This window comes from Cuculus canorus, chromosome 3, assembly GCF_017976375.1.
Source record: "Cuculus canorus isolate bCucCan1 chromosome 3, bCucCan1.pri, whole genome shotgun sequence".
Taxonomy (NCBI): domain Eukaryota; kingdom Metazoa; phylum Chordata; class Aves; order Cuculiformes; family Cuculidae; genus Cuculus; species Cuculus canorus.
This window is the reverse complement of record NC_071403.1, coordinates 114,800,552-114,824,065: the sequence shown is the minus strand read 5'-3', so window position 1 is coordinate 114,824,065 and position 23,514 is coordinate 114,800,552. Positions and strand designations below refer to the sequence as shown.

The 23,514-nt window shown below is 40.7% G+C and overlaps 2 protein-coding genes across 2 annotated transcripts; one reads left to right on the top strand and one right to left on the bottom strand.

Annotated features, from left to right (window-relative positions):
* Positions 1-2,975: 2,975 nt before the first annotated feature.
* Positions 2,976-15,293, top strand: LOC104055544 (uncharacterized). Its single transcript, XM_009556678.2, has 21 exons — positions 2,976-2,998; positions 3,246-3,298; positions 4,759-4,851; positions 6,157-6,284; positions 6,970-7,113; positions 7,797-7,880; positions 8,406-8,573; positions 8,642-8,738; positions 8,835-9,058; positions 9,850-10,003; positions 10,079-10,287; positions 10,379-10,496; positions 10,645-10,850; positions 11,303-11,420; positions 11,813-11,982; positions 12,720-12,793; positions 12,872-12,999; positions 13,817-14,006; positions 14,438-14,579; positions 14,872-14,968; positions 15,274-15,293. Exons 1-21 carry the CDS (start codon positions 2,976-2,978, stop codon positions 15,291-15,293), a joined length of 2,640 nt encoding a protein of 879 aa, XP_009554973.2.
* Positions 15,294-22,260: 6,967 nt separating this feature from the next.
* Positions 22,261-22,779, bottom strand: MSGN1 (mesogenin 1). The gene has a single exon (XM_009556689.2). The coding sequence runs from the start codon at positions 22,777-22,779 to the stop codon at positions 22,261-22,263; it is 519 nt and encodes a 172-aa protein (XP_009554984.2).
* Between the last annotated feature and the right edge of the window lie 735 nt (positions 22,780-23,514).

The window sequence follows — 23,514 nt, the reverse complement described above, 5'->3', positions numbered from 1 at the left end:
TCTCTCTTAGTTATATTATTCCTATTAGCATAGAATTATCTATTACCTAGTCTTGGAGGTACAATGATTTGATTTTATGATGCATTTCAAGGTGAACTTAACAGATGGCCATATTAGATTGTACAGATCTCTTTATTTCTTCATCGAGGGGTCACGGCACTACATGATCTGACCCTGCTGCCAAGTCACTGTTTGCTGTGGGAAAATTATCAGTTGCCAGCTGAAAGACTGGTAGCGCTAAGATAGGCTGACACCAGCACATGCTTCCACATACTTTTTAGCATAATACTTCATCATTTCTTCTTCTTCCTGCCCTGATATTGGTTGAAAGGCCAGAAGGAAAGCTTTGTCTGTCATCTTGGACATATGGCCGTAAAGTTTAAATAAACCTTTTTAGGTTTTAGTAACCTTTAGAAATTAAAATTGTGACAGTCAAGGCTTCTTGCTTTTTGGTTACGTCAGCTGGTAATTTAGGTTTGACAGTATATAAATAAATTCAGGTTTGTGTTATTGTAATGTCCAGGATCATAATTATGGTCCAAGACAACGCGCGCTGCATACTAGAAAAAGATTTATAAACCCACAATGACCCAGAAACATAAAAGTATCTAGGAATTAATCTACATTTGTTTGGTAATAACAGAAAAAGAAGGAAACAAGTAGTGTGGGAGTAAACTTTCAGCACCACTCTTATAAGGCTGAATTGTAGCTGGACCATCGCAACTCTCCTCCCATTCCAGCATATGGTTGCTAGTCATCATGATCCTGTTCAAACTGCAAGAAGTGAATAAGGCACCTCCTGGGTGCCCCACAGTCTCAGCCCGCATGTGATTATTGGCAGGTTGAAGGATTAATGGAAACACAGCTAGAATCTAATTAGGGTGGAAAAGCATGAGCAAATTCGACGCTTACCATATGATTGGTGTGATGGGCTTGTCAACATGGCAGATCTGCTTTAAATTCAGGTAGAGTTGATACAAGCTAGAGAAAAATCTCAGGCGCCTTCCTGGTAGCCCCTAAAATCAAGTTCTGGAAAAGTGTAATAACCTTTTTGTAATGTTGCAAAAATGCACTGCACAGTGAAATAAAGCCATAATTCAAATGATCTCCACTCCAACAATAATAAACAGGGATGCGCTATCTAATATTTAAGCCCTGACTCCCTGATCATAGTTTTATTTATTGTTGTAATTCGTTATTTATATAGCATCCTTGATGGATAGTGCTTCTCTCCCTGTAAAGTTAAAAATTTATCAGATAGGGAATTTCAGAAGGGAACACCACCACCACCACCACAAATCAGTTTGGTTGTTTCTGCGGTAATATCCAACATCTTTCAGCAAACTTTGGGGTTTACCTTCAATTAATTTTTAATAATCCAGAAGATGCGTGAGCGGTGCAGTCAGGTGAGCTGTGATAAGTAGCACAAAGACATATGTCTGTCTAAAATGACCCTATGTAACTTTTTCTAGGTTAAAGAACAAAGTGAACTAAGGAGGCTGCAGAGGCTGGAGGGAGCTGGCTGAGCCGTCGGAGAGTCTCAGGCTCCCTCTCGAGGACATGGGTGTTAATTACAAATAGATCCTCCAGCTCTGCTGCTCCAACAGCCTTCACTTGGGCAAAGGAAGGAGCAAAACCCAAATGCTACAGGCACAAGCATCCCCGATATGAGGTTGGTCAAGTATATGAAATACAGAGAGAGAGAGAGAGAGAGAGGGATGCAGGCAGTTCTGACCACTCGTTAGGAAATCCTGCCAAGCTTCTGTCTTGACAAAGATGTTTGAAAAAGAAGATAGGTATATGTTGACACACACGATATTCCTTATATCCTGGTAAAGTTGCTAGAAAATATATAGATCCACAAAGAAAACAGGGAAAAGATCCACAAGGAAAACTGGGAAAAGATCCACAAAGAAAACGGGGAAATCGAAGCAATATTTTAGCCATGAAAGAGGAGAAAATATTTTCACAGGTGAACTGTGGCTTTGAGAGCTGAGGATGTATTTGCACAGAGTGACTGACGGCTGAACTGAATGATGACCGAGACAGGAAATATTGAATTCTAACACCCTTTATAACATAAAACAACATTGCAGCTATTATTGTTCATGCTATTGATGTTGCTGTATTAATACACAAACAGTGCTCAACACTCACAGAAAATGTGAACAGACATCACCCCTTTGCACAGGTGAGTGACCTGGCCATCTTCTGACCATCAGCAGCCCCAAGGACTTCACATTCTCTTGGATCACTCAGAGTTACCAGGTTGTGCCTACACTGATGACAGAAACCATCACTGATCCAGGGGCACAGGTATAATGTCTCTGCCATCAGCATGCAGCAAAGGTAGGATCCTTCTCTCCAATCCAGTCAGATCCACCCCCCTACAGCTCTGGGGTAAGCTTTTCCCAAACTGGGGGGTGATTTCTAATCTAGATGTCCCAGTGTCACCCAGTCAGTTCTTCATTTAGTTTGTGACACTCATCAGCTTCCAGCTGGATTCTGTTTTACGGTTAGTTTTGACCATTTACCTTAAAGATTGCCTTAAAGCTACAGCTTACACATTTACCTTGGCAGACTTAAGGCTATCCAAAATCCTTCACAGAGGAGACAAGGTGAAGAGAAGCATTTGCCACGTGCTTTACCAGAACAGCACCAGTCATCCTACTGCCCCCAATGTCCTGCTAGGTGGGAGCTGGCAGACATCAAAACGGGAACCTAGAGACCCAGGTGGGGGGAGATGTAGTCAGTAAAGCAAATGAACAGGTGATTTGAATTACAGCTCTGTTTTAGGAAGGTAAGCACCTGAAAATTAGTTTCATCGGTATAAAGAGGGCAGCCTGTCTTTTTAACCTGAGATTCTGAGAGGTCAGGAAGGCTTTGATTTCTGTGTAAAGTTGATGAAGGAATTTTTTGTCTGTGTGTGACTATAAGAGAAGAAGCACCACAGGTACAGGCTGAGCAAATGCACCATGGAGCTGAGTCTGGTTCAGAGGTGAGAGCTTCATGGCTACGAAGCAAAAGTGGTCTTACCTAAGGCATCAAATATATTAATATCTCTGGTTTACCTTCTTTAACTTTCTAGTGGTGACTAAGGAGGTTCTGTTTTGCAATTTCCAAGTCTATATCTGTAGATCCAAGCTTAAGAGTACCTTAGTAGCAGGAATTTCCTGAGCACAGAAATTTGTTTGCAAGCTGTTTTCACAGCTGAAGCTGCTGCTAATGCTCATCTTCTCTTACAGGCTGGTACTAACAGGGATGTTAATCTCTGAAACATGGACCCAAGAGAGATCTGGTAATGCTGCTGTTAACAGTTATGCTTTCAAGTAACAATTTCCAGCCTTTTTCATAGGTGATATCTGTGTTTGTGTGTGTTTCAGAAGAGTCTGAAGCTCTTGTAGTACTTGCACGTTTTTCTGAGAAACTCCAAACATGGAGGTGTCTATTGGTAATTACTCACAGTTTGAGCAAATATTTCTACCCTTCCTCACTCTCATAACAGGCACTGGTGAACTAATAGGGGCTCTGTTGTTCTTATTTTCTTGAACCTAGTTATTGTTATTGACCATACAATAAGTAAGGCCTTTTAAATAGGGTAAAAATACCAGTGCTTTGCCTGAGAAGATACAGCTTTCTTAGCGAAAGCTGCTGTTTGCTTTAACTTCTTCCTTACAAGACAGGGTTGGTCTCAGACCAACAGACACAGAGTTGGTTTGAGGATTGTCTGCCCTAATCACTGTAGGTGCTGTATCAACATATTAGCGTTTACCAAAGATCAAAGTATGAAGATAGTGGAGGAGGTTTCTGCATTGAATCACTTTGGTAGCTTGGAATAAGGGCAAAATAAAGGTATGTTTTCCAGCATCTGCCTGATGTTCCTTAGTATGACCATCTCTGAATTGGGAGTTGCATATCTGGTTAACTTCAGGGTATGGTGCTGAACTCTCTAGGAAAAATTATCCTCTCAGCCCTCAAAATGTACCCTTGCTATAAAAGGTCCAGTTGGCATTAGCTCACTATGCTATAGAAATTTCTGTTTGAAACAACAAATCCCAGTTTATTAGAAATATATGTCAAATGAAAGTCTTCCCTGGTCCTATATTTAGAAGAGTTTGTACCCATTTCCTGCCTTTAAGAGGTTTGGCAGCCATAGCTTCGTTTATGCTGTTGTGACTGCTTGGGACTTGAGGTTCTCAAGCCATCCTCATTGCTCCTGTGTGGTCCTTTCCCAACTGGCTCCTGGTACTGGTACTTGGGTAGGAGAAGAGGGTAGGCTGATAGGTGATACAGCTGCTCTGTACCCAGATTTGGTTTGTGGCTCATCTTGTCTATAGGTATGCGTGGTTTGAGGGTTTTTTGGTTGGTTGGGTTTTTTGAGTTTTGGAGTCGGATTCTTTCCCCTTTTAGGAAGGTGAGAGGATTTTCTTATTGTCTTATTCTATTTAAGGTGTTCAGATTGGGGCAGCCAATGTAGGACTTTTTGACTGTATTCCAAAGTCCTATTTCCGCGATTGGCGGCTGCAGGTAGCATTGCCAGCTGATCAAACACAGTTACTACTGGAATACTAATTCCAGGCTGGCCTTCCTTCTGGAAGTAAAGTTTGTTTTAAAAACGTCTAAGACCTCCTGACCAGAGATGCTGGAATATGATTATCATAACACTGACTTTATAAAACAATCTGAGTAGTTACAAATTTCTGTTTGTGTGTTACCTTTAATCCCCTATTTAATAGCCTGTCAATGTTCTCAACACAGGACCTATGAGTTCGGAGTGCTTGGGGAACTTTTTGCGTATAACACTGCTAGCAGAATACTTTGAGGACAAATACCTATCTTTTTCTGTTGTTGGTAAGTCAATAAAGAAGACCTCAGAGAGGGAATTGCACATGGTAAACGTTTAGAATTCTGAGGGTCCTCCTATACTAGAATTCTCTGGATTATTCTAAGATCATAGAGCTTAGTACGTTGGACCTTATCGTCATTAAGGTCAAATGCTACCTTTATTTCTCTATAGCCTGTCCTGTAGACTTGTGTGATAATTTAGCAATGTCGAGTCTAATCACAGCTATCAAATAGACATGTATGTGCTAGTTTCTAGGCATGGTAATACTGGTACATTTCCCTTCTGGTAAAACGTTCCTCGGAAACAGCACGTACTATTCTGAAAGTTCACTAATTGAAGCTGGCACTACATCACTGATTTTTGCACTAGTGGCTTTCCACCTTCCTTGCTTACAGTTAAGGTAGCTAGTGGAAGCATATAAATTCTTAATGAAGTTAAGAAAAATTAGCTGGGCCCTCTGGCTATGGGTTTAGTAAACAAGCGATACATTTGAGTGAAAAGCACCACAAGCACCCAGGAAGAGCAGTAAGAACTTTTGGACTATAAACATCAGGTGTAAGATTATATACATAAAATGTAAACTTGCCCTTGAACTAGCTCTCTGTGCTAGTCAGCTGTGTAACTAGATAGTCTGTGACATCCATAAAATAACAGCCATTCTAGAATGTTAAAACCTGTGTAATGAACTGTTTAATTTCTGCTCTTTGTTCAGAGGTCTCCAACCATACATAAAGACAGACATTCTGCAACTGGGATATGTACAGCTTGAAAGTAAAAAGCAATAATTTTTTGAAGGGGGAAAAAAAAAACCTGAAATACAAAATGATAAAAACCAAACCCACGAAGACAGTTTCATAGCCTAAAAAAAAAAAATCTGAGCTGAGCTTTACTCTTCTCAGCACTCTGGTATGAGCCTTGAAGAAATGGTTGAGTGGGCAGGCATCAGAGAAATGTGGGGCTGTGCCAGCTGCAAATCAGACTCCTGATGTTTCTAGATTGTCAGCCTCCATCAATCCTGAGCACCTGACTGTTCTGTGCTTACTGGAGTTCTTGCCCCATTTAGGATTTAATATCCTTCCATGTTGGTGATTTATTTTTCTTTCCCCCCCCCATCTTCAGTCCTTGAGCTGCTGGTGTTCCCTGTCCCAGTCTGTTTGTAATTTGACCTTTCTTATTTTCGATAGACTTTTTTCTTTTTACCTATCTTTTAATATTACTTTGCAATTCCCTCTTGTCTGAGCCCAGGTGCCCTGAGTTTGCAGAGCAGGAATTATACTTTATTAATACTGTTCTTCATTAATCGCCTGTAGATCAATCTGGCATAGCCTGGGAGCTGGATGAGACCATGGCATCACAGTGTGGTTATACAGTAACTTACAGCAATTGGAGTAACATTGAGTTTCGTGCTTCTGCACTAAGCTGCCATTCTCGCTTAGAGGTAAGTCTACTACAGATGTTTTGACTACAGAGCTGTTGGATATGACTTTCATACAAAAGATTACCAAATTATTGATCGGTATTAAATGAGGTGTTGTCTCGAACATTTATTAGCAGACAATTATTTAATTTTCTTTGAACGTATCAAGAGGTCTGAGGATGTTCCATAGTGCTGAGATTTGAATGTCCTACTGCAAAGCACAGATGAGCAACTCAAGAGGCACATCAGACAAATGCCCTTAAAGGACAACTGCTTTCTCTTGAATAAGAACAGACATTTCTGTCTGGCAGCTGTTGTGCACCCTGTTCTAGTATTTAGTGCCAGACATGCTAGAGTAAAAATTCAAAGGCTTTTTCTACTGGTATTGCTTGCTCACTGCTACAATGTCATAAAATACAACATCAGCTATATCTTAGGGGGCCTTTATTTTTATTCAGCTGTGGAGATATATGAAAGTTTGAAGGTGGTCCCCAAAGTATTTTTACTGCTATGTAGCTATACATCTGTATGCATATAGCCTGTGCAGTTAATTGGGTAGAAAGCAATGATGCTTCGATAGGGAGTTGGTCTTCTGTACAGGGGCTACTGGGTGGGTTTGGTAAGCTACTTTTAGGTTGTAAGTATAGGTGGTGCCTAAAGAGGGAGAAGTCGGTCTAACAAGTGAATGTTCCCTATGTTCATGCAGAAAGATGTGTTCACAGTAACTATAGAAATCAAAGCATCACATAGTCCTGATATGAAAAATGCTGCAACTCATCTGAAAAGTGCAAGTTGCCCTTATGTCCCATGGAGCCCAAGAGAGTTAGTATGTGAAAGTAACTACATGGAGGTGAGTACTAGAAGTACTCATGGGAAGGTACTTAAAGTGAGGAAAGGAGGCAAATGCTGGAATATGATCTCTTTGAAAGATGATTAGGTGCTAAAAATATGGATTGGAAACAGAATTTGAATGCCCCACCATGAACAGCTCACTAGTGAATGCACAGCGTGTGTCTTTAGTGATTCATTTATATATATGATATATATTACGATATATTACGCATTTATACTACGATTGCATAGCCTACTGGCCAGCATCAATAGTCAATAAAGTTGTGAAATAGTATTCAAAGGGGGGAGTTAATGGATTGAAATCACTGGATGTTGCCTCAATAAATTTTTATTTGAGATCATAACAGAATTGTCTACTTTCTGAAGGAGGTTTTCCTACTGAGTTTACAGGGGTGGGGAAAGGACTTTTTCTTGGAAGAGAGTATGGGCTTTAACTGGAAGTAGAATTGGGAAGATAAGCAAAAACTAAGAACCTGAAATCAAATGGACTATAGATAATGCACAATGCATGATGGCATTTTATGCCATTTTGTTGAAGGGAGTGGAGATCTCTCTGTAGGAATTTCCAGACTCCCTTTTCAATCCTATACTAGTCTGAAAGTATTAAAGACTTTTAGATTGTTGGAGACAAGCAAACAAGTGCCACCAGCAAACTCTTTATAGAGATTTTTTTCCCTGCAGGTTTCTGTCAGGAAGGAGATTCCACAGACTGTAAAAGACTTCACTCAAGATAAATCTGAGGACTGGACGCTTGCCTTTCCAGAGGTAAAATTACAGGCATTTTTCCTAGTGGAAGACAGTGCCATCTCTGGCACAACATCCTTCTATTGTATGTCTGCACAAGATAAAACTTCTTTGTGAAAAACACCTGCGTAGGAAGAGTAAGAGTAAGTTTTATCATGGAGAATTTACACATTAGATATATATACAGCTATAGGCCATGTCTCCAAGGAAGAAAGGATAAATGATTGCTCAAAAAGACTAGAAGTTAAGCCTTCTCCAAGCAAGAGACTGTGCAGTGAAAGCAGTATGTAAGACCTTATGGTCCTGAAGTAAACTGTGGACAGGTTTTTTTCTTCTTTGACTCTATTTGTAAGTGCAATCTTTGATGCTCTTAATATGGAGAGTTTTCTCTATGTGAGAGACTGAGAAGGGGGAATGTTAAAGGGCTATGCCACCAGCCTTATTTAGAATAAGGCAATAAAACTGTTGGGCAGTTCAATACAATAAATAGTTCAATATAGTAAATTAAACAGCATATTCAAACTGTTGATTAATTTTTCTGGGTAGGCAGAAGCAGGAGAAACCTCAATATGGCAAATAGTGTTTCATCAGCCAGAAGAAAAAAAGGCTCTGCTTGTGAGTGATGCTTGGAGTGCAGGCTATGGGTTCAACACCACAGACACCAGGGTTCTGCTGCGAATACCGTACACTGCCATGCAAATGCAGCTGCTAGAGGTTGGTATGCTCATTCTAGCCCAGCAAGGTGCCAGGATGAGTGGATCTAACCAGATCTCTTCCTACAGGCTCAGGGAATTAGCTTTTTTACAGTGAGATCGAGTACATTTTACAAACAGCAATGGATTATCCTGATGGTAGATACTTCCGTGGCGTGTCCTGTAGGTAAGAAATATAGTGCCTTGCTCTGAAGCTGCAATGTACAGGGATTGACTTGCAACTAGATTAATGAGCTGACGGTTTTCATATGTTGTGCCTAAGATGGTGTGGACTACGTTAACAGAACAATCATCTGGACTGTTCCAAAATATATTCAACCAGTCTCTGCTGGAGTAACTATCTTTAAGGATGTGCTTGTTGAAGCTGGTGTGGATCTACGCAAACTCTCTGCCAAAGAAATGGCTTCCAGGAAATATGTGTTATTGAATGACCTAAATACAGTCACAATGAAGATACCGATAGGTGCAGAAGGTGGCTATTACAAGGTTAGTCTTCTATGTTAGGTGGCAGGTAAACTACCCTTTGTTTGTTTTGAGGGGGCTTTTGGTGGGGGAAAGGAATAGTTCTTCATCCTGTTCCTTTCAAATGAAGGTGGAGGTGAACAGAAAGAAAGGATATATTAGAAAGTCCCCAAAGCCCTGACCAAAGACAGCTGTGTTTGTAAGCACTACTTTGTAAGAAAAGAAATTCTTTATAGGCACGGATGGACAGAGCTCTATACAGAACTATTGATTTGCTCCTTCCTCAGTTTAACACAGCTTTTGCCTTTAGTTCCTTGGAGACAGTCCCTAATTGGATGGTAAAGCATACACGAGTTTTAGTGTGTATTACACAGACTATTTGTCTGCTGGACTGTATGGTATGAGGATGACCTGAGACCATACACTTAAAGTTAGTTCCTGGGAGTGAACCGAATCCTGGGCGAAAGTGGTAACAACTGAACTGCAAAGGAAGTTGCAGGAGGAGGACTATTTCACTAGTGAAGTAGTCTCCTGCTGCTTTGAAACTTCAAAGTGGAGGACCGTTTTGAAAAGGAAATCTTCTGAGACAATCTTAATTATTAGGCCAAAATAGAGCCCATAATAATGATACAGCAAGTGGCACTTGAGTTCATGATTCCTTACAGGTGTCTTTTTCACAGATTTCTTTCCCAGTGTAAGTGCAAGGCCACAGAGCTCAGAATGGCAACTGTTTGGAGCTGTGGCTCTAGCTGACTTTAAGATGCACTTTAATGTAAAATTATGTTATACTAAAGGATGTTAATTTGAAATTCTAGACCTCTGTGAGCAGTGGACAGTATGGGAAAAAATACAGCATCAACCTGTTCTTGGAACATCAGTGGGAAGATAACAAATGGGAACTAACCAAATATACTGTCATCAAGGAAATAGAAACACCATTTGAACAAGTAGAGCTTGCTATAACCAGCAGTAAGTAGCCTAATGTTGAATCTACTGAAGTTTTTGGTGGTGATAAGAGCTTAATATTCTTGTGTTCCTTTTCAGACTCAAATCTGACTGCAAGGATAATGAATGTGACAGTGGGAACTTTCCTCCCAGATGTGGACCTTGTGAACTTAACCATTGAGGGGGCAACTGTTGCTGTATCTGAAGCTGTTCAACATGGATATCTAATATACCAGATAAGATATGCTAATGGAAGCAAAAGCTATGGAATACAAGTCCTATTTGATGCACCAAGCATTAAGAAAGAGGTATGTACTAAGACACTGCAGCATATATAGTATATATAGTATAGAAATGATTTTGAATTGGTGATTTTTTTATTTCTAAATATTTTCCCAGTACATGAGAGCAGACATGAGAGCGTACACCCTGAATGTCACGCTTGGATTCCTAATCCATCCAACAAGTGAGATCTTTAATGTCCCAGTCATATCAGTGTCCACTGTCAAAGATGCAGGTAAACTAGTGGAACTTGAGTAAAACTGTACCAGCCTGGCTGTGAATTGTTAACTGGGCTAACTTCAGCCAGGGATACTAAATAGTCCTAAATAGCCCCATTAAACTCTGATGGCAGCTAGTATGGTTGACTCTTGTCTGTACTACAGTACTGCCCAGCGCAAGAGGATTTTGTGATAGGAGAAACCTTCATCTCATTATGACCCATGGGAATGTGGACCAAAACTGGCTACCGTTCATCTCAGACTGGCACCTGACCCCAGAGGATGCACAGAAGTACAACTACAGTCTCAAGGACAATGGCACTCACTTGGCAATCTCTGTCCCTTTCCTTTCACCCCATGTGAACTATGAGGTAAGGATGCCACTGCGTAGGAATTGGAGGGCATGCTCTAGCTGCAAGATGTAAACGTTACATGCTGTCTTCTGGGGTCCTAAAATAAAGCTCCCCATTGAAATGGACTTCAAAGTATTAATGGAAGACTATTTCTTGCCCTTGAAAGAACTTTTTAATTTCCCTTGGTTGGTATTGGCAGAAGTAGTTAAGAAAAACATTCTGCAAGATCTTTAAGGATGAGCTATCTTTTAAAGGTAATTAGACGTGCAACGTAGTTTGTACTGCACTCCATTGAAAGACTACTGAAAAAGCTAGTTGTGTCGGCTTCTAGATCAAAAATATCTCCTGTGGATTTGATTCTGATTAAGCACCATTATCTTTGACTCGTAATAACCCTCCCTCTTAGCTTTTGCATACTTCAATTGAATGGGATGTCTTTATCTTGTTTAACCTGTGGTTGTCATCTCTAGGTTTTTCGTACCTCTGGAATAAAGGCTTCACTCCACTTAACCTTAAAGGATGGCATGACCTTGGCTAATAGGAAGGACTTCTCAATTTCCTGCAGAATTTCACCTTTGGAGCTAATACGTAATAACATGTTGGGGATTTGCTGTTAATGCTCTTTGAGTTGCATAACTAAGCCATAGAAACCCACACAGTCTGAGTTTACACTTGTGTGATACCTTATCTGGCTGTCAAATTTCCTATTAAGTAATATACTACAAAGCAAGTCAAAATGCAGGTTGGAGCAACTATCCAGTCTAGAAGAGGAGAGGAAGAAGGAGAGTGGGAGACAGCACTTCCCCTCGCACCTTCAAAAGCATTAAGCTTTTAAAGGGGTTTTGGGGTTTTTATTCTGGGTGGGTTGTTCTTGTTTGAGTTTGAGCAAATCCATGCAGAACTATTCTGTTGTGCTAGACTACAGAGAATAAAGGAGCTTGAATCTCGATTTGTGTGGAAAAGTGTATTCTCTCTTTCAGAGTGCCTACCCAATGGCACTGTGGTTATTACTGCAGTGAAATTGGTGGGAATTGCAGACCTGGATACCAGCCTATTTGTCTTGAGGGACAGGCAGTGCAAACCCAGCCTGGTGACAGAGAACACTGCAACCTTCAAGTTCAACGTGAACACTTGTGGAACAAGTAGAAAGGTAAGGGCTTGGTCACTTGAAGTTTACCCTGTAGGTTTGTTACTAGAACTGGCAGAGTCTCAGAGTTCAGCAGAAGCTGCAAGAATGTCACAGCTGACTCTTTGATAACTAGTATACTTATTCACCTTTTCTAAGGAGACTAAATTCAGTTGGACAGAAGATCTTATTTGGTAAAAAAAGGTGCTTTCTGAAACCCCTTCAGTTTGACACCTCTATATTTAGTAATGGACTTGAATGTGAGTTTACTTTGTTGATATATACTTATATGCCTTGCAAAAGCTGGTAGCTGGTTAGGCATTGCTAATGACTAATGTCTGACCCAAGACTAGAGTCAGTCCTGTTGCTTCCACCTGTGTATTTGCATAAATAGCAACCAGATAAATCAACATGCTTAAATTCAGGTTGCCATAAAAGCAAATGTTCCATCTTATGCTAGACATCAATTCTGTCAACAGAAGTGACTAATATCTTGAGCCCAGTACATCCCTTTCTGGGGTGTTAAGCCATCTTCAAGGCACTGTTAGCTAATAATCTGTTTCTTCTTGACTGTGCTGTAACTGTCAGTTGTAGTCGGCTTTAGTTTAGTAGGCATAGGCCTGTTGGTCAGGAATTTTTGACCATTCCAAAGCATACTGTGCTCAAGGCAACGTACTAGTCACGTGAAGGGATGTGGATACTGTGTTGAAACCAAAGTAGAGTCTCATGTAATGATTTTGTTCATAATATATATTTTTCAGTTCAATAGTGCAGCTATGACTTATGAAAATGATGTGCTGTATTTCAGACCTGGCAATGACAAACCAATATACCAGTAAGTGTCATTCCCTAGAAAAATGTCCAAGATATTTTGTTTCCTAGAATCTAATATTAGTTAAACCTCTTCCCTCAGACTGAAATTTGCGTGCTCATATGCAATCAAGCAGACTGTTGATGTCAGATATGAATCTAAGAAGAACCCACCACCCAGTATTAAGCCAGGGTTTGGCTCTCTTGCTCTTTCATTGAAGCTTTTCAAAGGTAACTTTTATGGTTAGACTTCACAGAAGGATTGACATGGGAAGGGAACTCTGAAGTCCATCTTGTCCAATCCCCCCTGCTCAAGCAGAGCCACATAAAGCAAGTTGATCAGGACCATGTCTGGATGACTTTTGAATCTCTCCATGGGTGAAGTGGAAATCTCTAAGGCCTCTAACGGAGGTTTTCCATTCCACAATGCAATACAAAAGGTCAACTATCTATAGCAGATCAGACACTGGTGTCACTGGTGACACAAGTGTGATTTTCCCACTTTGTCTAGGCATGCTAAAAGTCTTGTACAGGGGATGTGGTATTGGCTTCTCTCCCCTGTCAACTTCCTAACTGTCCTTAAGCAGAGTTGGCACTGATGAAAATAATCATAAGCTATGTCAAAGAAGGAAGCTACATGTAATACTGCTGTAAAATAACTGTATTGGCAGAAAGGGCTAACTGAATCCTGAACCAAAACCTCACTCTAACTGGAGTAGCCTCAATACTTTTTTGTCCTTTTTTTTTTAATTAAAGTACCTTTCTAGAAATAGTTTTGAATAAGCATCTTATTCCAATGTTTCTTTGCAGAAGGGGGAATGGCTCTCTTTTGAGTCCTCAGAGCCAAGGAATACCATTCAGGTCTTTACTTTTTTTACGAGTTCTTATTCTTCTGCTATCCTATCCCCATTTGCCGACATCCACATGCCATCCCAGATTTTATCATTACTGTTGCAAAATAAATGGTGGTGAAAAGAGGACTGAAGCAGGGAGTTCATAGCTACTTACCCTTCAAAAAGGTAACTCTAATATCAATATTCTCTTCTAGAGAAATCCTATTCACATCCTTATCAGGAATTGGAATATCCTGTGGTAAAATACCTGAGGGAGGCACTGTATTTTGAAGTTGAACTGCTCCAGCCTGAAGATGCGAGACTGGAACTAAACCTGGATGACTGCTGGGCTACAAACTCCCAAAGCCAGGACAGCCTCCCACAGTGGCCCATCATTATAAATGGGTAAAGAGGGCTTCCTTCCTGTATTTGGTAACTGTTCAGCACATGGCCCCTCACTTTAGGTGGGAAGAAAGAGGAAGAAGATAGAAGCCAGCTTGCATGTGTTGCTTTGTCCTGATAGGGAAGAGCTGCCAGGCTGTGGAGTGCATGTCAGTGTCAGCATGGTAGGGTTACCTACTGGTGGCAGCAGGTCATAGGAATGGCTGGAAGTGTTTCTAGCTAACAGCTTCCAACTGGAAAGAAAGAACAAGAAGCACTCTTGACTAGCTAAAGTCAAAGACTGTGAACGTGGGAGGCTCTAGCCATACCCTCATGGCATGAAGAAAACTGTGAAAGCAAGTTCCTCCATAGCCCATCTCCTTAATTTGTTTAAAGATCCACTTGGAGTGGTGAAGTTGTAAATCAAATACATCTTCTTTCACTTTCCCAAAAAGGTGTGAAAACAGTGAAGATTCCTACAGAACAATCTTCCACAAAGTGAACTACAGTCCCAGAGTAAAACAACCTCAGGGCTTAAAAAGATTTGAAGTGAAGATGTTCACTTTTTTACGAGGCACAACTCTGTTACAAGAGCAGGTGAGATGTCTCTGGTTTTCATGCACTGTTGGCAGTCCTGTGGGAATAAAGCTAAATGTGTGAATAAAACGTGTTCACCTGGAAGGGTGTACCCAGCAAACACTGTGGAAGATCTTAGCTAGCCAGGTGCTGTCTGGAGCAATTGGTTGCCTCCTTGAAGGCATTGCACTGTGGGAATAGTAAATATAGACACTAGAGAGTTCAGTTCATCTCTTTATGGGTTGGTATACATAATGTACTTTTGCCAAATAAGACCTTCCCTGCACATAATACTTATATTCTTGTCTTGTAGCTGTATTTCCACTGCAGTGTGGTGATCTGCAGCACTATACAAGACCCGTCAGACTTTCATTGTCCAAGGAGATGTAATCCTGGGAAACGCAGACTTGGTAAGCAAAAAAGGCACTTCTCAAGTTGTTCATGAATCTTTGCTTAGTAATATGGCACATGCTCCCAGGAGCTGTGTTGGATGACAGACTGATAGCCCTTGTGTGTGCTGTACATAAAATTAAAAGCTGAAATGTCTCACTAGACCACAGTGCAGAACCACATCCCCACGGACAAGCATCATCTGGAGCAGTACTTGTTAGGACAAGCAGTAGAGGTTGGTGTCAATCTTGTGTTACGCTAATGAAATACCGAGCATGCTGCTGGTGTAACATAAGATTTCTGTATGTCTCTCTTCTCCCTGTAGGTGAATACACTGAATTTTGACAGAGACTAAACAAGAAATATTTACTTTTATGAAGCTGCAGTTAAGTGGCCTTTAAAAGTAAGAACGTCTCAAAAGTTTCTGCTGGGAAAATGTTGGTTTCTACTGAGAAGTCAGCTAACCAGTTTGGATGTATCTTTGTCTTTAAGTTAAAACAGTGTGTTGCTGTGTTCTGTTCCTCTACTGTGTCAAACTCTTAATCTTTTGAATGACTTGCATCTAACCTAGTCTACTGAGTTAATGTCTGAAACTTGCCTGGTCACTTTGCAGTAGGAAGTACCTATTTAGGGACAGAGAGAGGAAAGTGCCATGGATGTGAAGTCAATTGTAAATCATCTTGAGCTTTTCTTTAACGCTTCAATATTAACAAAGGATTGCAAGGAGCTTAATGTCAGTAAGAGAGTCTTTTTTGAAGAAAGATGGGTATGAACTTGATCCTGTGGTCACTGTTGACAGAAAAACTATAAACTGTGGATTTCTCCGGAGTGGCTTGGCTCTGCAATGTCAAATTCCCTTTCTCTAATTGGGGAGAATTGTTTACGGGTAGCATCAATGAGTCGTCTTAGCTGAGTAAACTCTCAGTGGAAATGAAAATAAACTTTTAGTGAAGACTTGTAGCAACAGTAATGACGATACACTCACTCTATCCACAAAGTGTTAAGAATTCTTCCTTACTAGGTAACAAGATGCTTAGGAGCTCCTTTCAGGTTGTCCTCTCTCTTTGGTTTTCAACAGGAGAAAATTTTCTTAGTTTCTTCTTGGCATCTGAACAGTGATGTGAGAACTGTTCAGAATCAAGATCGTATTTTCCTGTTCTAAGGAAGGCTGTGGCTTAATATGAATAATTATTCCTTAGGGCTAAAGGATACAATAACGGGTGTCTAATTTTTAACTTTACATTAAATGGAATTGCACTACAGGGAATATTTGTGAAGGTTAGCTTGAGCAAGAAACTATTTTTGTGAATCTACTTGCACTTTATGAAAAGGCATGATGTCTAAAATATTCATAGCTCTGTTGCTACAATACCTGTACAGAGGTTCCTTCCATTAAACAGTTTGTGCTATAATTACAAGCTCATGTTTGTAAGTCTTGTCTGTCTCTTCAGTCACCTGCTAAGCATATCTATAGTAGATGTCTTACTGTCATTTCTGGAAAAAGCTGTATGGGCTTTGTGATGAGGTACATGTCAAGTCCCTATCTATGCATCGAGAATCTTTTCCAACAGAGTAGGCCACTGTACTAAAGAAGTCTAAAGGAGTCCCGTTTTTTTTTTTTTACTGCTGTGATAAATGAAGACTAAAGCCATGGATCTTTATGCCGCTAATATGCTGTCAAGGTTTTACATCTAACAGAACATCAGTACGGGCACTTCAAGTGGTATGGTGGCTTCCTTGTGCTGATTGTCTCACAAGAAATGGTACTTAATGTAGTGTTTTGTCCACATAGGTGAGTGGCAACTTTCATCTACGATGACAGCACTCTACCAGTACAGGATGGGCCGCCTTGTGTTGCCTGAGCCACCTCCCCTCTTATAGTGGCACGGGGGAGAAAAAATGTAGCATCTAGAGACTGTAAGAACCAAGCATCAGGAGGTTGGGCAGTTTGAGTACTGTCAACTTGGGCTCAGTTGTGGCTTCCTGAATTTCTGATTTGTTTCTTCAAACCAAGACTTGAGTACAATGTCACATAGGAATAGAATTGTGGTATTTATAATCTCTTGTCTAATGTATTTTTTTTCCATCAGCTTAGTTAATGTCTTGAGATCACTTGTCTCTTGGCAGGGATTTAAGAGCTGTTGAGAAGTAAGATGTGCCATTTTGCAAAATAATACAAATAGGATAAGGTGGTCCTTTTGTGTTTTTGATATTTTTTTGAAAATTCAAAGAGATTCACCTCCATGGTCAGACTAGAGTTTCTATAAACCTTTGTCAGATTTTCAGCAGCATGAGATGCAAGATTCGTTTGATAATATCAGTAAAATCTTTTAAAGAGGACATGATAGTAATGATCTCTCCCCCTCAGAGGTGTCTGTTTATACTAAACCTCAGGAACTGTCTTCCTTGAAATATATTTATATATATAGGAAAAAAACTCTCTTCAAGTGTTGATTCAACACCTCTTTGGCTTTTAAGTGGATATTTTATGACCACATGCTTTTCCCCTCAGTATCTGGGATGTTATTTTTATATCCCTGTTAACACAAGTTGAAAGGAAATCTATCTTCTTTGTTTATGCTTAATGTCTTCTGCGATTTCAACAGGTGAATGATAAAAGTCTAAGGGAAAAGAGAAGTCTGGTGTGATTTGTTTTTATAGGAAAATAGGAACAATAATAGAAAGGTATTGCAGACAGTTCTTTCCACTTCAAAAGTCAATGCTATAGACCAGTATATCTGATCACTGATTAAATATTTTTACTGTAGCCTGTAACTGGTGAATGTGGTATTTAAAAGCTACGTACTGCTTAACTGATTTAAAGCAGCAACACCTTATCATTAAATACTCACATATATACATAATGTATAATGTGTAATTTTACTCACATAAAATACATAAATTGAGCATAAATAAATTGACACTCAATTTCTGGCCCAATTATCTCTCCCTTCTATATTATTTTGCTTTTTGTTTTAAATCTCAGCATCTTCAGTAAGAGTAAATACTCTGTGCCTCAACCGAGGGGAAAACATATTAGGACAATGACCCGAGGATTTGGTTCAAAGTTCTTGCTTCTACCAAAAGTCTCTTTTTTAATCTTCATGTAGTCAATCCCACGTAAATGCTGTTTCTGTTTGTGTGTGAGTTCAGAAATGCCTAAACATGGGCTTAGATTCCGGAACCCCAGACAGGCATGTGCTTTGAAAGAAGTGCTTTAAGGCAGAAATAGGCTGAATTGATGTCCTTACAGTAGTCAGTGTACTGATAAAAGAGCAAGCCTAGGCTCATGTTGCTGTGTGAAGAAGCAAAAAGTCAGAGGCTTGATCATGGAAGGGGTTCAGGTGGGCTCAAATTCTATAGGTCATTAAAAACACACTGCTTTACTGGGAGCTGGTCCTTCTCTCCACAACGGAGTTTCCTACCTGTTAAATGTATTAACAGCGTTTGTTTGTATGGCAAGTAAGTTGAAGAATAGAAGTAGGTCAAATACTGGCTTAGAAGCTGTGTTATGTGTGTTGCTGTGGGATATTTGTGGTGTTTGATTGCTTGGGGTTTTTTAGCCACTGCCATGCAGAGCTGGAGGGATAGTTCCGAGCATCCTTGGGCAGAAGGGGTGTGGAGCTGTAACAGCCACCACATAAGCAGCTCTTCCAAGGAACTTGGTTGAAGCCCTTTTGCAGGAGGCTTTCTCCCCCCACTCCAAGCGCACCTATACGCAGCCCAAATGTGTAGCCATAAAACCTCTTGGCACCTATGTGATGCTCCTCAGTATAGAATTTCAAAGTCCTGTGTGCATGAAGGCAGGCGGCCCTGGGTTCCCCCCCCCCTCTTTGGGCATGGGGGGTGAGCCCCGCTGCTCACAGAGCTATGCCTTGCCTTGCTTCCATGTGTGATCCTTTAACTGCTGGGAAATATTTTTTTCCCTGAGACACTGTCTTCCCCCTGAGAGGGAATTTGGCCTCCTTGCCATCTTCAGGATGCTTTTCTAGCTATTACTGCTACTGGCAGACAACGCACTGCTGCACACTTTGTAGGGTGGGCAAAGAAGTTGTCACTCTCCTAACTGAGGTGAAAAGCCTGCCTTGGAGAGTTAAGATCTCTTCACATCTTCTGAATCTTGGGATTATACCCTACCTCCTGGGCTTCCTTCTTTCCATTGGTGTGCCTTCTGCTAAAGAAAGCAGCATCATACCCTTCCAGCTGCACTAGAATAAAAACCTAAACCGTGTTTTCCATGCTAAAAAGAAAGAGATAAAGGAGAGTGAGCTGGGGTTAGTCCTAGACAACGAAATGAACTCTTCCAGCTCCAAGATCTCCTCTGGCTTTGCATGTCACTGGAATTCCTCACTAATATAGAGAACAGAACACAATTACTAAAGAAGAAACAAAGTTTTCTACTGCATTCACAAGTTTCTCATGCATGAAGTCATACTTTGAGGCTTACCAGTCACAGTTCTGAAAGGGCAGCAGATAATTGCTCAAATACTGAATAGAGGAAGGATGACTCATTTCTGTAAATTATAAATTTTAGAATCTCAAGAAAAGCCTTGAGATACAACTAGCTAAAACAGTAAACTGAACAGTGTGAGAGCACAACGTCTTCTAGTGAATTATTGCAGCACAAGGAGTGATTTAGGACAGACCAAGGCTTGTTCCCTAAGGTCAGCTTGGATGCAGCCACATCGTGCTGGAGATCACTAGATTTCTGGGGCTAGAGAGTGTGTACAGGTAAGGTCTAGTTCACTGTCAGAAACAGTAAAATGTCCTTCTGAAACTCAAATTGATTACTGGGAGCTGTTGTTCTACCTTGGACTGGCAGAGGGGAAATCTACGGGCAACTACCAAGCTGTATCGCAGTGCTTTCAGGGCCTTCAGCTACTACTGTCTCTGAGGTGGTGGGAGATGCTGGATCTGAAGCACTTCTCAAATCTGCAGAGTGCCTCTTACTGAGCTGTTCTCCTTGCATACTCTGTTACTTAGCTTTGTCTATGAGCAGCAGCCTTCTTAAGCAATTTGCTATCAGTGTCTTCATTTATACATGTGGAAACTGAAGCAACAATTTTGGATGAGTAACTAAGGTTGTAAATAAGCCAGTAATAAATGTGAATCCTTCCAGCTCCTTGTTCCTCTGCTTTAACCATGACCCTACAGCCTTCCTTAGCTAAAGAGCTTAAAAAACATAGATTGTTGCTTGTAGTTTCAGGTGTGGAAGATTTAAGGAACAAGGTTAAGAGTCTTCCCGATATAACAAACTAGTGTACTTGTTAATGATGATGGTCCTTAATTGACATCAGAATGACAGGGCTATCTTGCTGTGCATCTGGTAGTGTTTTGCCAACACCAGTGGGCAGGTACCGCTTTACAGCATCAAAGGCTTTGAGAAAAGACTTGGGATCAAGCTTAGTTGTAGCCTTGTGCAAGATCTCACGGGCAAGGTACAGTTTCACTCCCTTGAACGTCATAAGGAGCAAATCCAAAACATAATCCAGATTGACCTTGTCTATGAGGCTCTTTGCTTGCTTAAATCTGAGGAATGCTATGCTGACATTAGTGTTATCACATGTGCACAGAATTTCTCTAGTTTGACAATATTATAGGGATTTAAAACTTATTCTACGTATGTTCTTGCTGAAACCCTGATGCTTGTGAGAAATCTAATGTAGGTTAAAGCAAAACTGGAGAATCTGAGATATATTTAAATGTGGCTACATCTTCAGGGACAGCACTAACAGCATAAATTTGAATATAGCTGCTTTTTTTGAGACACTGATGGATCTCGCACTGATTGCTCTAATATGCACATACCATGTGAGGAGAGCACTGAGCCAGCTTAGGCTGAGCCTTGGAGAAAAAAAAATACAGACAAATCCATTTCATTCCAAATAGAAGGAAGGTTAATTAAAAAAATTAAATTAAAAAAAGAAAGGAGTGAGTGAGAGGGATGCAATGAAGTTTTAGCTTTGCAGTGCCCTGCTACAAGGTGTACCTACAAACATAAGCCATCCACCCCACAGAGACATGCTGCTCTCTCCATCCTGGTGAGTCAAGCCTGCTGCTTCCTGGCTACTATTCTTTCTCTCCCTTACATTTCTCCATGGAGAAAAGGTTATCATGAATTAATCAGCTACACACAACTCAGTCCTGGGTTTTGCTCCTCTCTCTACACTGCTGGCCTCAGCAGCAAGTCTTATGAGTCAGTCTACAAGGAGATTTAGAAAGCAACCAATTTCTTTTGTGGTGGGGCGAGACCTGTGTGATACCTCTCAGGTGAAAGTAAAAGTAATTAAGGATTAAGACTACGTCCTCATTGGGTTTTAGAGAGTTTTGTGTATGTATTTTATAGGACTATAGGAAACGGCTGAACTGACAGCTTTTAATAAGGGGACATCATGGTTACTAGAGCACTTTTATGTTTCAGTACACCTTGAAGAAAAAAGCTCTGTATTTTTCTGATACCGATTCAATTTATTTCATACCAGAGAAGGAAAAGGAGAAAGATAACTCGGTCTAATCTTATTTGTTCTAGCAATTTGGTGTAAAAATGTCTTCCATCATTTATCAGACACTGAAGCAAGGCAGGTATACATTAAATACAGAAATATTACACGTTTCTGTGTATATTAATAAGATTAACAGCAATTTATCTGTACAAAATATCAGTTTGCTTATATTTCATTTCCACTATTTAGTGGTCACTGTTAGATTTTACTTATCTATCAATCATATATATAATACAAGATGCAGACTATGACATTGATATTTATTTATGAGCACAGATGTTCTCACTATTACTTAGTTTCTTGAATTTTAGGTACAGTGGAAACAGGGATAAATAGAATACTTGAAATAACTATACATGTTGTTCTTCATCCTAATATTTAAAGTGCCTACAAATCAATACACTTAGTATTCCTATAATAGTGTTGTCACTTACTTTTTTAAAAATCATTTTAAAACCTACGGATTTACTGTAGTCCTCATTAAACAGAACAATGATACGTAAATCCTAGGAAGATCAGGTGGCTACTTTTTTGCTTTTTTATCAGACTAGGTTTAGTAATTCTTAGAAGCTTATTATTAAAAAAGAATAAAATAAAAAAAAAGCAATATTTCTGTCTCAACAACCTGCAGCTCAGGTTTTAAGGCAATCCTACATCACCTTCCAGCATCATGTCTTATGTACAACAGCAGCCCTTACTCCATTGTCCTCTCACTCCCAGTGCCACCGTACTCTTTCGAGGAAGAAATTTTGCTGGCTTTTTGTTTGTAAAGACCCCGAGCGTGCCGGAGCAGATGATCCAATTGGGGTCTACACCCGCTTGACACTGTTGAGGAGCTCCGTCAGTTCACTGATGTACTTGATGGTGTACTTCAAGGTTTGTATTTTGGTGAGGGGCTGTCCCCTCTGGCTGTAGATGGGGGGCAAGTAGTTGCGCAGTGTGTGGAGCGCGTCGGCCAGGGTCCTCATCCGCAGCTTCTCCCTCTCGCTGGCCTTCCTCCTGCGTTGGGCAGACATCCGTACCTTGGTGCCCTTGGGCAGCCGAGCCTGCCCGGGACTGGGCAGGTAGGCAGCAGGGAAGTCCACCACGCTGTAGCCCACCAGGCTGCCGCTACTGCTGCTGCTGTAGGGAGTCTCCGCTGCCGCCGAGCAAGGAGACGATGAGTAAGATTCGAAGGAAGGCGTTGGGGATAAGCTCTGTGGAGGCGAAACAGGGTGCAGCTCAAAAGCCCCAGTGGCACTTTTCCAGTCCCAAGAGGATAAGCAGATGGAGTGTTCCGTACCCAAAGCATCTTCCATGTTTATCAACGTCTCATGCAATTTGTCCATGCTGGAGGAGCGCTGGGGAGAAGCGATGCCCTCTTCCCACTAGCAAAGGCTGGAGTCGCTGGCTGCTGAGACCTTTTATGATGGAGGGAGGAAAGTGACAGAGTGGGAACGTGGGTTTGGTGAGAGGAGTTCAAAGGAGCGCCACAAGTGCTAAGATGGAAAATGAACTCCTGATGTGCTAGTTTCTTCTCGGTGATAATTATCAACCTTCAGCTAAAAAACCTTTAAGCTAACAGGCAACAGCAAGAAAGAAGGAAAAAAAAGATTATCTTCTTGCAACTAAACCAATTAAGGTTGCGCATCCACACCTAACATTGCGCTGGGGGGGTAAGTGGTGAGAGAGGAAAAAAAATTAACCATTTTACAAAACAATTTACAGATGCAGAATTTATAGATAACGACCACTAAACAGCTAACACAAACTCTGAATTTAAGCCGCCCTGCCTTGATTTCTGTGTAAGTATTTGAAGGTGATGATTTTATCTGCACTGGCTGCTGCTGAAGGAGTCTGTTGTTATCTGCATCTTAATCGTGGAAGTCAAAGATGGTTTGTTTGGATGCGTGTGTGTTAGGGCTCTGTAGATTTCTCATGAGATTGCAGCATCTCTCTGGATCGTTTTGGGTTTCAACAGGAGAAAGGAGGCAAGGAAAGCAATGCATTCCTTCCAGTCTGTAGATTAATTTACTGTTTGAAATTATGACTGGGAAATCAAAAAAAGAAAGATGTAATCATGA

Coding starts and splice junctions, on each gene's coding strand:
- LOC104055544 (XM_009556678.2), top strand. CDS start 2,976: ATGGAGCTGAGTCTGGTTCAGAG. Junction 4,852..6,156: donor CCTATCTTTTTCTGTTGTTG/GTAAGTCAATAA, acceptor AATCGCCTGTAG/ATCAATCTGGCATAGCCTGG. Junction 7,114..7,796: donor GTGAAAGTAACTACATGGAG/GTGAGTACTAGA, acceptor TTTTCCCTGCAG/GTTTCTGTCAGGAAGGAGAT.
- MSGN1 (XM_009556689.2), bottom strand. CDS start 22,779: ATGGACAAATTGCATGAGACGTTGATAAACATGGAAGATGCTTTGGGT.